General features: G+C 65.7%; 1 protein-coding gene across 3 annotated transcripts; it reads right to left on the minus strand.

The window, feature by feature from the left end:
- Positions 1-746: 746 nt before the first annotated feature.
- TARS2 (threonyl-tRNA synthetase 2, mitochondrial) lies at positions 747-11,889 on the minus strand. Of its 3 annotated transcripts, XM_065857924.2 has the most exons (18): positions 11,796-11,889; positions 11,426-11,628; positions 10,731-10,854; positions 10,537-10,658; positions 10,342-10,459; positions 9,829-9,893; positions 9,674-9,752; positions 9,460-9,606; positions 9,271-9,369; positions 8,327-8,502; positions 7,402-7,564; positions 7,202-7,339; positions 5,685-5,762; positions 5,470-5,570; positions 4,008-4,109; positions 2,949-3,021; positions 2,686-2,800; positions 747-993 (listed from the first exon to the last, which is right to left on the minus strand). In XM_065857924.2, the coding sequence occupies exons 1-18, from the start codon at positions 11,853-11,855 to the stop codon at positions 845-847; spliced, it is 2,112 nt and encodes a 703-aa protein (XP_065713996.1). In that variant the 5' UTR covers positions 11,856-11,889; the 3' UTR covers positions 747-844. The 3 variants fall into 3 exon arrangements, with proteins under 3 accessions (XP_065713996.1, XP_071656579.1, XP_071656578.1); XM_071800478.1 differs by lacking the exon at positions 7,202-7,339; XM_071800477.1 differs by lacking the exon at positions 5,685-5,762.
- Positions 11,890-12,387: the final 498 nt, after the last annotated feature.

A 12,387-nucleotide genomic window follows, 5' to 3' on the forward strand; every position in this document is an offset into this window, starting at 1 on the left:
CACAGGTGGGGGGACACAGCCCTGCCCCCCCGTGTCCCCCCCGATTGCCCAACAGCGACGTGACCAAGGTTTGCGCAACCCCCACCCCCCCGGCAGGGACCCAGGCGTCCGGTGGGGAAATCCCGGGACCCAGGCATCCGGGTGGCGGGGGGGGCCATGACACACATGGGGACCCAGGGGGCCGAGCGGGGCGGGGGGGGGGGGGACACCCCCCGAGTGTCTGGGGGGGGAGCCGGGGTGGGGGGCACTCAGGTGTCTGGGGAGGGACCCAGGTGTCCGGGTGTGGAAGGGAAAAGGGGACCCAGGCGTCCGGGGTGGGGGGGCACCCCAAATTTCGGGGGGAGGACACCCCAAACATGTGGGGGGGGGCACCCCAGGTGTCTGGGGAGGGACCCAGGTGTCTGGGTGCAGAGGGAGAAAAGGAACCCAGGCGTCCGGGGCGGGGACCCAGGTGTCCGGGGTGGGGTGGCTCCCCAAATTTCTGGAGGGGGACACCCCAAGTGTCTGGGGGGGGACAACAAGTATCTGGGGGGGGTGACCCCCAGGTGCCTGGGAGGTGTGGGGGAAGGACCCAGGCATCCGGGGTGGGGACCCAGGCGTCCGGGTGGGGGGGTGCACCCCAAAATTTTTTGGGGGGTGGGGGACACCCCAAATGTCACCAAGTGACACCCCCCCCCCACCAGGTGACCCATCCCCACCCCGGGAGGGCAATGGGAGCAGCGGGGCGGGGGACGCACTGAGCTGCCCCGAGCTCAGCGGCGGGTCCTGGGGAGATGGAGCTGGTGCTTGGGGGGGACATGGGGGGTCGGGGAGGGACTGGGGGGGGACACGGGGGCCGGGGGGGTCAGAAGAGCTCCTCGGCGTTGGGGACGCGCGTGTCGCGCAGCTCCTGCAGCCGCCGCAGCGCCGGGCGCAGCTCCCGCTCCCCGCGGTGCCGGTTGTCGCGGGTGCGGACGCTGACGGTGCCGCGGGAGCGCTCGCGGGGACCCACAACTGCGGGGGGGGCACGGCACCGCGTCACCCCCCGCACCGCAGCACCCCCGGCACCGCGGCACCCCCGGCACACACAGCCTGGGGTCCCCAACAGGGTCCTGGGGGTGTCCCAGGGGTCACAAGAATGAAGGGGGGGTCCCAAGAGGGTCCTGGGAGGGATCAAGGGACAAGAGGGGGGGGTCCAGGGGGTGTCCCAGGGGTCCCAAGTGGGGGTCTCAAGAGGGTCCTGGGGGGGATCAAGGGGACAAGGGGGGTGTCCAGGGGGTGTCCCAGGGGGTTCTGTGGGTCCCAGGGCGTTCTGGGGTCCCAAGGGGGTTCTGAGGATCCTGGGGGGTTCTGGGGGTCCCAGGGCATTCTGGGGGTCCTGGGGGTTACTGGGGTCCCAGGGGGTCCCAGGGGGTTCTGGGGTCCCAGAGGGGTCTGTGGGTCCCGGGGGGTTCTGGGGTCCCAGGTGGATTCTGGGGGTCCCAGGGGGGTCTGTGAGTCCCAGGAGGGTTCTGTGGGTCCCAGGGGGTTCTGCGGTCCTGGGGGGTTCTGGGGGTCTCAGAGGGGTCTGGGGGTCCTGGGAGGTTCTGGGGTCCCAGGGGGTTCTGTGGGTCCCAGGGGGTTCTGTGGGTTCCAGGGGGTTCTGCGGGTCCCAGGAGGGTTCTGGGGGTCCCAGGGAGTTCTGGGATCCCAGGAGGGTCTGTGGGTCCCAGGGGGTTCTGTGGGTCCCAGGGGGGTCTGTGGGTCCCAGGGGGTTCTGTGGGTCCCAGGAGGGTCTGTGGGTCCCAGGGGGTTCTGGGGTCCCAGGGGGGTCTGTGGGTCCCAGGGGGTTCTGGGGTCCCAGGAGGGTCTGTGGGTCCCAGGGGGTTCTGGGGGTCCCAGAGGGCCCCAGGGGGTTCTGGGGTCCCAGGAGGGTCTGTGGGTCCCAGGGGGTTCTGGGGGTCCCAGAGGGCCCCAGGGGGTTCTGGGGGTCCCAGGGGGGTCTGTGGGTCCCAGGGGTGGCTGGAGGTCCCAGAGGGGTTCTGTGGATCCTGGGGGGTTCTGGGGGTTCTGGGGTCCCAGAGGGTTCTGGGGGTCCCAGGGGGTTCTGTGGGTCCCAGGGGGTTCGGGGGGTTCTGGGGTCCCAGAAGGTTCTGGGGGTCCCAGGGGGTTCAGGGGGTTCTGGGGTCCCAGGGGGATCTGTGGGTCCTGGGGGGTTCTGGGGTCCCAGGGGGTTCTGGGGGTCCCAGGGGGTTCTGGGGTCCCAGGGGGGTCTGTGGGTCCTGGGGGGTTCTGGGGTCCCAGGGGGGTCTGGGGGTCCCAGGGGGGTCTGTGGGTTCTGGGGGGTTCTGGGGGTCCCAGGAGGGTTCTGGGGGTCCCAGGGGGTTCTGGGATCCCAGGGGGGTCTGTGGGTTCCAGGGGTTTCTGGGGGGTTCTGGGGGTCCCAGGAGGGTTCTGTGGGTCTCACGGGGTCCCAGGGGGTTCTGGGGGCCCCAGGGAGGTCTGTGGGTCCCATGGGGGTCTGTGGGTTCCAGGGGGTTCTGGGGGTCCCAGGAGGGTTCTGTGGGTCCCAGGGGGTTCTGGGGTCCCAGGGGGTCTGTGGGTCTCACGGGGTCCCAGGGGGGTTCTGGGGTACCCAGGGGGGTTCTGGGGGTCCCAGGGGGGTTCTGGGTGTCCCGGGGGGTCCCGGGGGGTTCTGTGGGTCCGGGGGGTCCCCGGGTCCCTCACCCATCTGGAAGTTGTACTGCGCCAGCTGCGCCCGCCGGATCTTCCTGCCCAGCGTGGCCCCCGCGTCCCCGTCCAGGTCGGCCTGGAGCCCCCCGCCCCGCAGCACCGCCTGCACCTGCAGGGGACACCGGGGGACACCGGGGGACATGGCGGGGGTCAGGGACACAGCAGAACGCAGGGGACTCGGGGGTGGGGGACAGGGAACGGGGGACAAGGAGGGATGTGGGGGACATGGGGGGACATGGGGGGACAGGGACACTCACCTCCCGGGCATAGGGCTCCACCTCGGGTGACTGCGGGATCACCATGACCTGCAGCGGGGACAGCCACAGCGGCCTGGGGACATGGGGGACATTGGGGGGTTGACATTGGTGGGGGTGACATCGGGTTGGGGTGACAAGGGGGGGTGACATTGGGGGTGACCCAGGTCTTGGGGGGGTGACCCCACGGTGAAGGTGCCCCAAGAATGGGGGTGTCCCCAAGGACTGGGGGGTGTCCCCAGGATGGGTGTCCCAGGGATCAGGGGTGTCCGGGGGGTCCCCCTCCCCAGCCCCACCGATGTTTCTGGGGGGTCCCAGGGGAGTCTGTGTTTTGGGGTCTCTGTATATTGGGGTGTCTGATTTGGGGTGTATTTTGGGGTATATTCAGGGTGTATTTGGGGTATATTCAGGGTGTATTTGGGTACATTTGGGGTGTAACTGAGGTGTATTCAGGGTGTATTTGGAGTGTATTCAGGGTGTATTTTGGGGTGTATTCGGGGTGTATTTGGGTGCATTCGGCGTGTATCTGGGGTGTATTTGGGGTGTATTCAAAGTGCATTTGGGTGTATTTTGGGTGTATTTGGGGTGTATTCGGGGTGTATCTGGGCTGTATTCAGGGTGTATCTGGGGTGTATTCGGGGTGTATTTTGGGGTGTATCGGGTGTATTCAGGGTGTATCTGGGGTGTATTTTGGGTGTATTTGGGGTGTATCTGGGCTGTATTCAGGGTGTATCTGGGGTGTATTTTGGGTGTATTTGGGTGTATCTGGGGTGTATCCGGGCTGTATTCAGGGTGTATTTTGGGTGTATCTGGGGTGTATTTTGGGCTGTATTCAGGGTGTATTTTGGGTGTATCTGGGGTGTATCCGGGCTGTATTCAGGGTGTATTTTGGGGTGTATTTTGGGTGTATCTGGGGTGTATCCGGGCTGTATTCAGGGTGTATTTTGGGTGTATCTGGGGTGTATCCGGGCTGTATTCAGGGTGTATTTTGGGTGTATCTGGGGTGTATCCGGGCTGTATTCAGGGTGTATTTTGGGGTGCACCCGGGGTCCCCGTGCTCACCAGCGCCCCCCGCAGCTCTCGGCCAGCACCGCCAGCAGCCGCTCCAGCGAGCCCAGCACCGCGCGGTGGATCAGCACGGGGCGCAGGGGCCCCCCCGCCGCGCTGGGACACGGGGGGCACGGGGGGGTCACACAGCCCCCAGAGCCCCCCTGGAGCCCCCTGAACCCCATCAGCCCCAAACTTCCCCCCCCATCCCCAAGTCACAAACTTTCCCCCCCAAATCCTGCCCCCCCAGCCCCATTTCCACCCCCTTTATCCCCAAATCCTGCTCCTTTAAGCCCCAAATCTGCCCCATTCTCCCCCAAATTCTCACCTCCCCAGCCCCATTTCCACCCCCTTTACCCCCAATTCCTGCCCATTCACCCCCAAATCTTGCCCCCCCAGCCCCATTTCCACCCCTTTCACCCCCAAATCTCACCCCCCAGGTCCCAAATCTGCCCCATTTACCCCCAAATTCTCACCTCCCCAGCCCCATTTCTGCCCCATTTACCCCCAATTCCTGCCCATTCACCCCCAAATCCTGCCCCCTAGGTCCCAAATCTGCCCCATTTACCCCCAATTGCTCACCTCCCCAGCCCCATTTCTGCCCCATTTACCCCCAATTCTTGCCCTTTTAGCCCCATCTCCACCCCCTTTACCCCCAAATCTACCCCATTCACCCCAAATCTGGCCCCTTTACCCCCAAATTCTCACCTCCCCAGCCCCATTTCTGCCCCGTTTACCCTCAATTCCTGCCCATTCACCCCCAAATCCTGCCCCCTAGGTCCCAAATCTGCCCCATTCACCCCCAAATTCTCCCCCCTAGCCCCATTTCCACCCCCTTTACCCCCAATCCTTGCCCTTTTAGCCCCATTTCCACCCCTTATAACCCCAAATCTACCCCATTCACCCCAAATCTGCCCCCTTTACCCCCAAATTCTCACCTCCCCAGCCCCATTTCTGCCCCATTTACCCCCAATTCCTGCCCATTCACCCCCAAATCCTGCCCCCTAGGTCCCAAATCTGCCCCATTTACCCCCAATTTCTCACCTCCCCAGCCCCATTTCTGCCCCATTTACCCCCAATTCTTGCCCCTTTTAGCCCCATTTCCACCCCTTTCACCCCCAAATCTACCCCATTCACCCCAAATCTGCCCCATTTACCCCCAACTTCTCACCTCCCCAGCCCCATTTCTGCCCCATTTACCCCCAATTCTTGCCCATTCACCCCCAAATCCTGCCCCCTAGGTCCCAAATCTGCCCCATTCACCCCCAAATTCTCCCCCCCAGCCCCATTTCCACCCCCTTTACCCCCAATCCTTGCCCTTTTAGCCCCATTTCCACCCCTTATAACCCCAAATCTACCCCCTTTACCCCCAAATTCTCACCTCCCCAGCCCCATTTCCCCCCAATTCTTGCCCATTCACCCCCAAACCTTGCCCCCCCCAGCCCCACTGACCCCCAAATCTCACCCCCCCCATTACCTCATGTACTCCAACCCGAATCTCTCCGGCATCTGGAAATCCAGCTGGATGGTCCCACACTGATGCTGCCGCCCCAGTGCGTCCCGGATGCGAATATCGATCTAAAAATGACCATTTTCACACAATTTTAGGGGGCGGGGGGTCCCCGAAGGTCCCGTTTTGCCGACGGCAAAACGGGACCTTCGGGGACCCCCCCACCCCCCCGAAATTGTCACCTTAGGGCCATAAAAGGCGCCGTCCCCAGGGCTGAGGTCCCAGGGTTGGCCGAACTTTCGGAGGCTGCGCTCGAGTTGCTGGGGACACAAAAGGGGACATGGAGGGGACAATGGGGGCGGTGAGGGCGTGGGAGTGGGGGACAAAGCGGGGACATGGGGACAAAATTGGGATGTGGGGACAAAGGTGGGACACCATGTATGGGACATGGGGACAATGCTGGGGCATGGGGACAAAGGTGGGACACCACGTATGGGACATGGGGACAATGCTGGGGCATGGGGACAAAGGTGGGACATGGGGACAAAGCTGGGACACCATGTATGGGACATGGGGACAATGCTGGGGCATAGGGACAAAGGTGGGACACCATATATGGGACATGGGGACAAAGGTGGGACACCATGTATGGGACATGGGGACAATGCTGGGGCATAGGGACAAAGGTGGGACATGGGGACAAAGCTGGGACACCATGTATGGGACACAGGGACAATGCTGGGACATGGGGACAATGTTGGGACATGGGGACAAAGCTGGGACACCATGTATGGGACATGGGGACAAAGGTGGGACACCATGTATGTGACATAGGGACAATGTTGGGACATGGGGACAAAGGTGGGACACCATGTATGGGACATAGGGACAACGTTGGGACATGGGGACAATGTTGGGACATGGGGACAAAGCTGGGACACCATATATGGGACATGGGGACAATGCTGGGGCATGGGGACAAAGCTGGGACACCATGTATGGGACATGGGGACAATGTTGGGACATGGGGACAAAGGTGGGACATCATGTATGGGACATGGGGACAATGTTGGGACATGGGGACAAAGGTGGGACATCATGTATGGGACATGGGGACAAAGCTGGGACACCATGTATGGGACATGGGGACAAAGCTGGGACACCATGTATGGGATATAGGGACAATGTTGGGACATGGGGACAGTATTGGGACACGGGGACAAAGGTGGGACATGGAGACAAAGGTGGGACATGGGGACAAAGCTGGGACACCATGTATGGGACATGAGGACAATGTTGGGACATGGGGACAAAGCTAGGACACCATCTATGGGACATAGGAACAATACTGGGACATGGGGACAATGTTGGGACATGGGGACAAAGGTGGGACCCTGTGTCACCTGCTCAGCGCGGTCCCAGGTCTCTGTGTCCCTGAGGAAGGAGGTGGCCCTGTCCTTGTCCCCATCCCCATCCCTGTCCCCATCCCCATCCCTGTCCTTGTCCCCATCCCCATCCCTGTCCCCATCCCCATCCCTGTCCTTGTCCCCATCCCCATCCCTGTCCCTGTCCCCATCCCCATCCCTGTCCCCACCCCAGGTTTGAGGTCCCCGTGTCACCTGCTCGGCGCAGTCCCAGGTCTCTGTGTCCCTGAGGAAGGAGGTGGCCCTGTCCTCATCCCCACCCCTGTCCCTATCCCAAGTTTTGGGGTCCCCATCCCCATCCCCGTCCCCAGCCCAGGTCTGGGGTCCCGTGTCACCTGCTCGGCGCGGTCCCAGGTCTCCGTGTCCCCGAGGAAGCCGGGTGGCCGCGTGGCCAGCACCAGCTGGTACGAAAACCCCAGGACGCCGTAAACCGTCCCCACGAAGTCCAGGCAGGCGGCCACCTCCGCCTCCAGCTGTGACAGGGGGGTGAGCGACACGGGGGCGCTGGGGACATGGGGGGACGGGGGGCACGGACCTGCTCGGGGGTGCAGAAGATGTGCCCGTCGTCCTGGGTGAAGCGGCGCAGGCGCGTGAGCCCGGTGAGGGTGCCGGGGGGCTCGTTGCGGTGCAGCACCCCGAAATCCGCCAGGCGCAGCGGCAGCTCCCGCCACGACCGCGGCCGGTGCGCGAACATCAGGCTGGGGGACAGCGGCCGGTCACCCCCAGCCAGGTCACCGCATGGGGACGGGGCAGGATGGGGCCCCACGGGGGAGAAATGGGGCTGGGGGGACAGGATCGGGCCCAGGGGGGGATTGGGATGGGGCAGGATCGGGCCCCAGGGGGAGCAGAAATGGGGCCAGAGGGGGGAAATTTGGGGCTGGGGCAGGGGGGAGGTCACGGGTTTGAGTGACAGGGACTTGGGGACCCCTGTCCCAGTGCCCCCCCAGTCTATCCTACTTCTCCCCAGTCCCTCCCAGTGCCCCCCAGTCTGTCTCAGTCCCTCCCAGTGCCCCCTGGTCCCTCGCAGTCCCTCCCAGTGCCCCCCAGTCTGTCCCAGTCCCTCCCAGCGCTCACCAGTGCGCAGGGCAGTTAATGGGTTTAAGGGACAGGGACTGGGGGACCCCCCTCCCAGTGCCCCCAGTCCACCCCAGTGCCCCCTGGGCCCTCCCAGTGCCCCCCAGTCCCTCCCAGTGCCCCCTGGTCCCCCCCAGTCCCTCCCAGTGCTCACCAGTGCATGGGGCAGTTAATGGGTTTAAGGCACAGGGACTGGGGGACCCCCCTCCCAGTGCCCCCAGTCCCCCCCAGTGCCCCCCCCCGGTCCCTCCCAGTGCCCCCCAGTGCCCCCAGTGCCCCCTGGTCCCTCCCAGTGTCCCCAGTGCCCCCCAGTGCCCCCTGGTCCCTCCCAGTGTCCCCAGTGCTCCCAGTGCCCCCTGGTCCCTCCCAGTGTCCCCAGTGCTCACCAGTGCGCGGGGCAGTTCATGGGTTTCAGGGACAGCTGCTCGTCGTCCCCCTCGGGGCTGGTGACGGGGAAGATGTTGGGGCCGTAGTGCTGCCAGTGACCCGAGCGCTGCCACAGCGCCCGGCGGAACAGCGTGGGGGACACGACCTCCCGGAACCCCCGCGACTGGCACTCGGACTGCGGGGACAATGGGGACAATGACAGTGACAACAGCGTGGGGGACACGACCTCCTGGAACCCCCGCGACTGGCACTCGGACTGAGGGGACAATGGGGACAATGACAGTGACAACAGCGTGGGGGACACGACCTCCTGGAACCCCCGCGACTGGCACTCGGACTGAGGGGACAATGACAGTGACAGTGACAACAGCGTGGGGGACACGACCTCCCGGAACCCCCGCGACTGGCACTCGGACTGAGGGGACAATGGGGACAATGACAGTGACAACAGCGTGGGGGACAGCACCTCCTAGAACCCCTGGGAATGGCACTCAGACTGCAGGGACAATGGGGACAATGACAGTGACAACAGCGTGGGGGACAGCACCTCCCGCAACTCCCAGGATTGACACAGAGGGATGGGTGGACACAGGGGGACAAGGAGGGAAATGGGGAGACATGGGAGGGGACAGAGGGATGTGGGGACATGGGAGGATGTAGGGAGACATGGGGGGACAAGGAGGGATGTGGGGGGACACAGGGAGAGACACAGGGGACGTGGGGACATGGGAGGATGGGGGGACACGAGGCAGAGGAATGCAGGGACAAGGAGGAACATGGGAGGCCAAGGAGTGACCTGAGAAGTGCCAGTGCCACCCCCAAGGTGCCAGTGCTGTTCTAGAGGTGCCAGTGCTGTTTTAGAGGTGCCAGTGCCACCCAAGGTGCCAGTGCTGTCCCCAAGGTGCCAGTGCCACCCGCGGTGTCCCGGTGTCCCCGTCCGTACCCGGATGAATTCCAGCAGCGCGTTGTAGACGTGGGCGCCGCGGGGCAGGAAGAAGCAGCTGCCGGGGCTCAGGGGGTGGAAGAAGAACAACTCCTGCTCCTGGGGGACAAAGGGGTCACACATGGGGGGCACTGGTGACCCCCCAGCCCCGTTTTGGGCCCGTTTGGGCGGGTTTGTGTCACCGCTCACCTTCCCGATGCGGCGATGGTCGCGCGTGGCCGCCTCGTCCTGCGCCCGCTGCCACCGCACCGCGTCCTCGGGGTGCGGGAAGGCGATGGCGGTGACGCGCTGGAGGTGGCAGCGGGTGACACCCCGGTCCCACAGCGACGCCGAGCTCTGGGGGGACATGGGGGGCTCACGGAGGGGTCCTGGCACCATCACCCCCCCGCAAAGCGTCACCCACCGTGAGGACACGGAGCGCACGGATCAGCCCCGTGTGACGCAGGAGGGGACCGGGACACAGGTGAAGGATGGGACCGCACCTGCGGGGACACGGGGACAATGTGGGGACACCGCAGGCCTCCCCTGGGGCCCCCCAGTGTGGGGTCCCTCACCCACCTGTACACAGTGGCCGTTGGGGACGTCACCTCGTCCTCGAGCTGCTGCAGCTGGAAGTTGCTGTGCTGAGGGGGACACGAAGTGACAGTGGCACAGGGGACAGTGAGGGGGGTGACACTGTGCTGGGGGTCAGGGCAGTGAAAAGGGCACAAGTGACACTGAAGGGTGTGACAGTGGCTTGGGTGACACTGAGAGGGGGCTGACACTGTCCTGGGAGCACCAAGATGGGTGACAATGACAGGGGTGCCACTGAGGGGGGGTGACACCAGTCCCTGTTCTCCCCCTGCCCCACAACCCCACCCAGGAGTGTCCCCAGGTCCCCAAACGGGCTGGGATGGGAGGGGACAGAGGGGCCACACCTGGAACAGCTGTGCCAGCTGCAGGTGTCTCCAGGTCCCCAAACGGGCTGGGACGGGAGGGGACAGAGGGGCCACACCTGGAACAGCTGTGCCAGCTGCAGGTGTCCCCAGGTCCCCAAACGGGCTGGGACGGGAGGGGACAGAGGGGCCACACCTGGAACAGCTGTGCCAGCTGTGGGCGCGTGGCCTCCAGCCGCTCGAAGCGGTGGCCGCTGCGGGCGAACGTCACACACGCCTCCTCCAGCGCCGGCAGGTCCCCCCCCTGCACCGTCCTGCGCGAGGGGACACGCTAGGGACACGCTGGGGACAGCGGCCCTGCTGGGGACACCCCGCGGCCCGTCCCCCGTACCTGTCCCCCATGTCCACGTCGCAGAAGAAGCCGTCCTCGGTGGCCCGCGCGCCGCAGAATGTGGCCCCGAAGAGCTGCTGGGCCGCCGCACCCAGGACGCAGGCGCCCGAGAGCCAGAACGCCTGCGGAGGGGACATTGGGGACATCGGGGACGTGGGGGGACACCCCGGGCGCTGTGTCACCCCTGGACTCACCGTGCGGCCCTCGGGGGAGGAGAAGTCGAGCAGCTCCAGGTCGGTGTCACCTTCCAGGGGACAGTCCAGGTCCTGCAGGGTCCCATTTACCCGGGCCACCAGCGCCGCCTCCGCCAGGCCACCCCTGCAGGGACATGGGGACACCCTGGGGACACTGGGGGGGTGTTTGGGGGGGACCCTGGGGACATGTGGGGGCATTGGGGGAGACCCTGGGGACACTGTGGGGATGTTTGGGGGGACCCTGGGGACACTGCGGGGACCCTGGGGACACTGCGGGGATCCTGGGGACACCAGGGAGACTGTGGGGACATCAAGGGGACGCTGTGGACTTTGCGTGGACCCTGTGAGGTCACAGTGGGGACATCGTGGGGACCCTGGGGACCATAGGGACAGGGTGCGGACCCTGTGGGGACATCGGGGGGATCCCTGGGACGCCACGGAGACCTTGGGGACCTTGTGCGGACCCTGTGGGGACCCTATGAGGTGACAGTGGGGACCTGATGGAGACGGGGGGGTACTGTGGGGACACTGGGGACGACGTGCGGGTCATAAGGACAGTGTGGGGACCCCGTGGGGACATCGGGGCGATCCTGGGGACTCTGTGGAGATTGTGGGGACACCATGGGGACCTCATGGAAACAGCGGGGACCCCGTGGGGATGCTGGGGACACCATGGGACCCCGGCCCGCGCGTACCCCAGCTCGGTGGCCACCTGGAAGGGCGTGGTGTGCCAGGCCCGGCCGGGCAGGCGGGCCCCCCCGGGCAGGGCGATGCGGATGGGGGCGCCCGGGGGGCGCCGGTCCCGCTGCCCATCCCGCTCCCGCTCCCGTCCCCGCTGCTCCTGCGCCGCCCGCAGCTGCTGGAACAGCCGGATGCGATCGGGCTCCGGCGCCGTTACCTGGCAACGGGGGGCGGGGTCAGCGCGGGGTGAGCGGCACGGGAGGACGCGCCCGCCCGTCCCGCGGTGTCACCGCGAGGGCAGGACGGCCGGGACCCCGCGGCGGGAGGGGCGGGAGGGGCGGGACTCCCGGGGGGACCCGGGGGGGTCGGGGGGTCCGAGCGCACCCGGTGCCGCCGCGAAGCTCCCGCGAAGAGCAGCCGCCCCCCGGCGCGGATGGACGGCATGGCGGGACTCCACCCCTTCCGGCGCCGGCCGGAAGCCGGGCTGCCCTGAGGGGCGTGGCCAAACCGCGACACCCCCGCCCAGAGGCGGGGCAAAACCCCGTGTGCCCGCCCAGGAGGGCGGGGATTTCACGTTATCCCCGCCCAGGAGGGCGGTGCTAAACTCACGGGTCCCACCCCCTGTCCGGTGTGGCGGGAACGGCGCGTGTTACCCGCGGTTCCCCCCGCCGAGGCTGTGTTGGACTCGCCCGCCCGTGGCGAAACCCTGCGGGCGGGACGGAACCATCGACCAAATAGGGGGGAGCGGGTCACCCTCCAGGCGCTCCCGCAGCCCCGGTGACCGGAGAGTAACGCGGGTTTAACCCCCGCCGACGCACCCACGACCCCCCCGGTCCGGAAGGACCCTCCCCCGGCCGCACAAAGAAACGCTCCGTCACCCGCTCGGTTTTTGTAATCTTTATGTAGATATTTAACCCTACACCTTTATCAAACATATAGGATGGATTCTAGCAACTAAAAAAAAAAATAAAGCAAC

This window comes from Patagioenas fasciata, chromosome 30, assembly GCF_037038585.1.
Source record: "Patagioenas fasciata isolate bPatFas1 chromosome 30, bPatFas1.hap1, whole genome shotgun sequence".
NCBI classification, from domain to species: domain Eukaryota; kingdom Metazoa; phylum Chordata; class Aves; order Columbiformes; family Columbidae; genus Patagioenas; species Patagioenas fasciata.

Bases quoted from the DNA above. Each gene is read 5' to 3' on its own strand.
- TARS2 (XM_065857924.2), bottom strand. From the start codon at position 11,855: ATGCCGTCCATCCGCGCCGGGGGGCGGCTGCTCTTCGCGGGAGCTTCG. The intron at 8,503-9,270 runs GTACGGACGGGG...TTGTCCCCGCAG, and splicing joins CGCTGCTGGAATTCATCCGG to TCCGAGTGCCAGTCGCGGGG. The intron at 5,571-5,684 runs GTGACAATTTCG...GGTCATTTTTAG, and splicing joins GCGCCTTTTATGGCCCTAAG to ATCGATATTCGCATCCGGGA.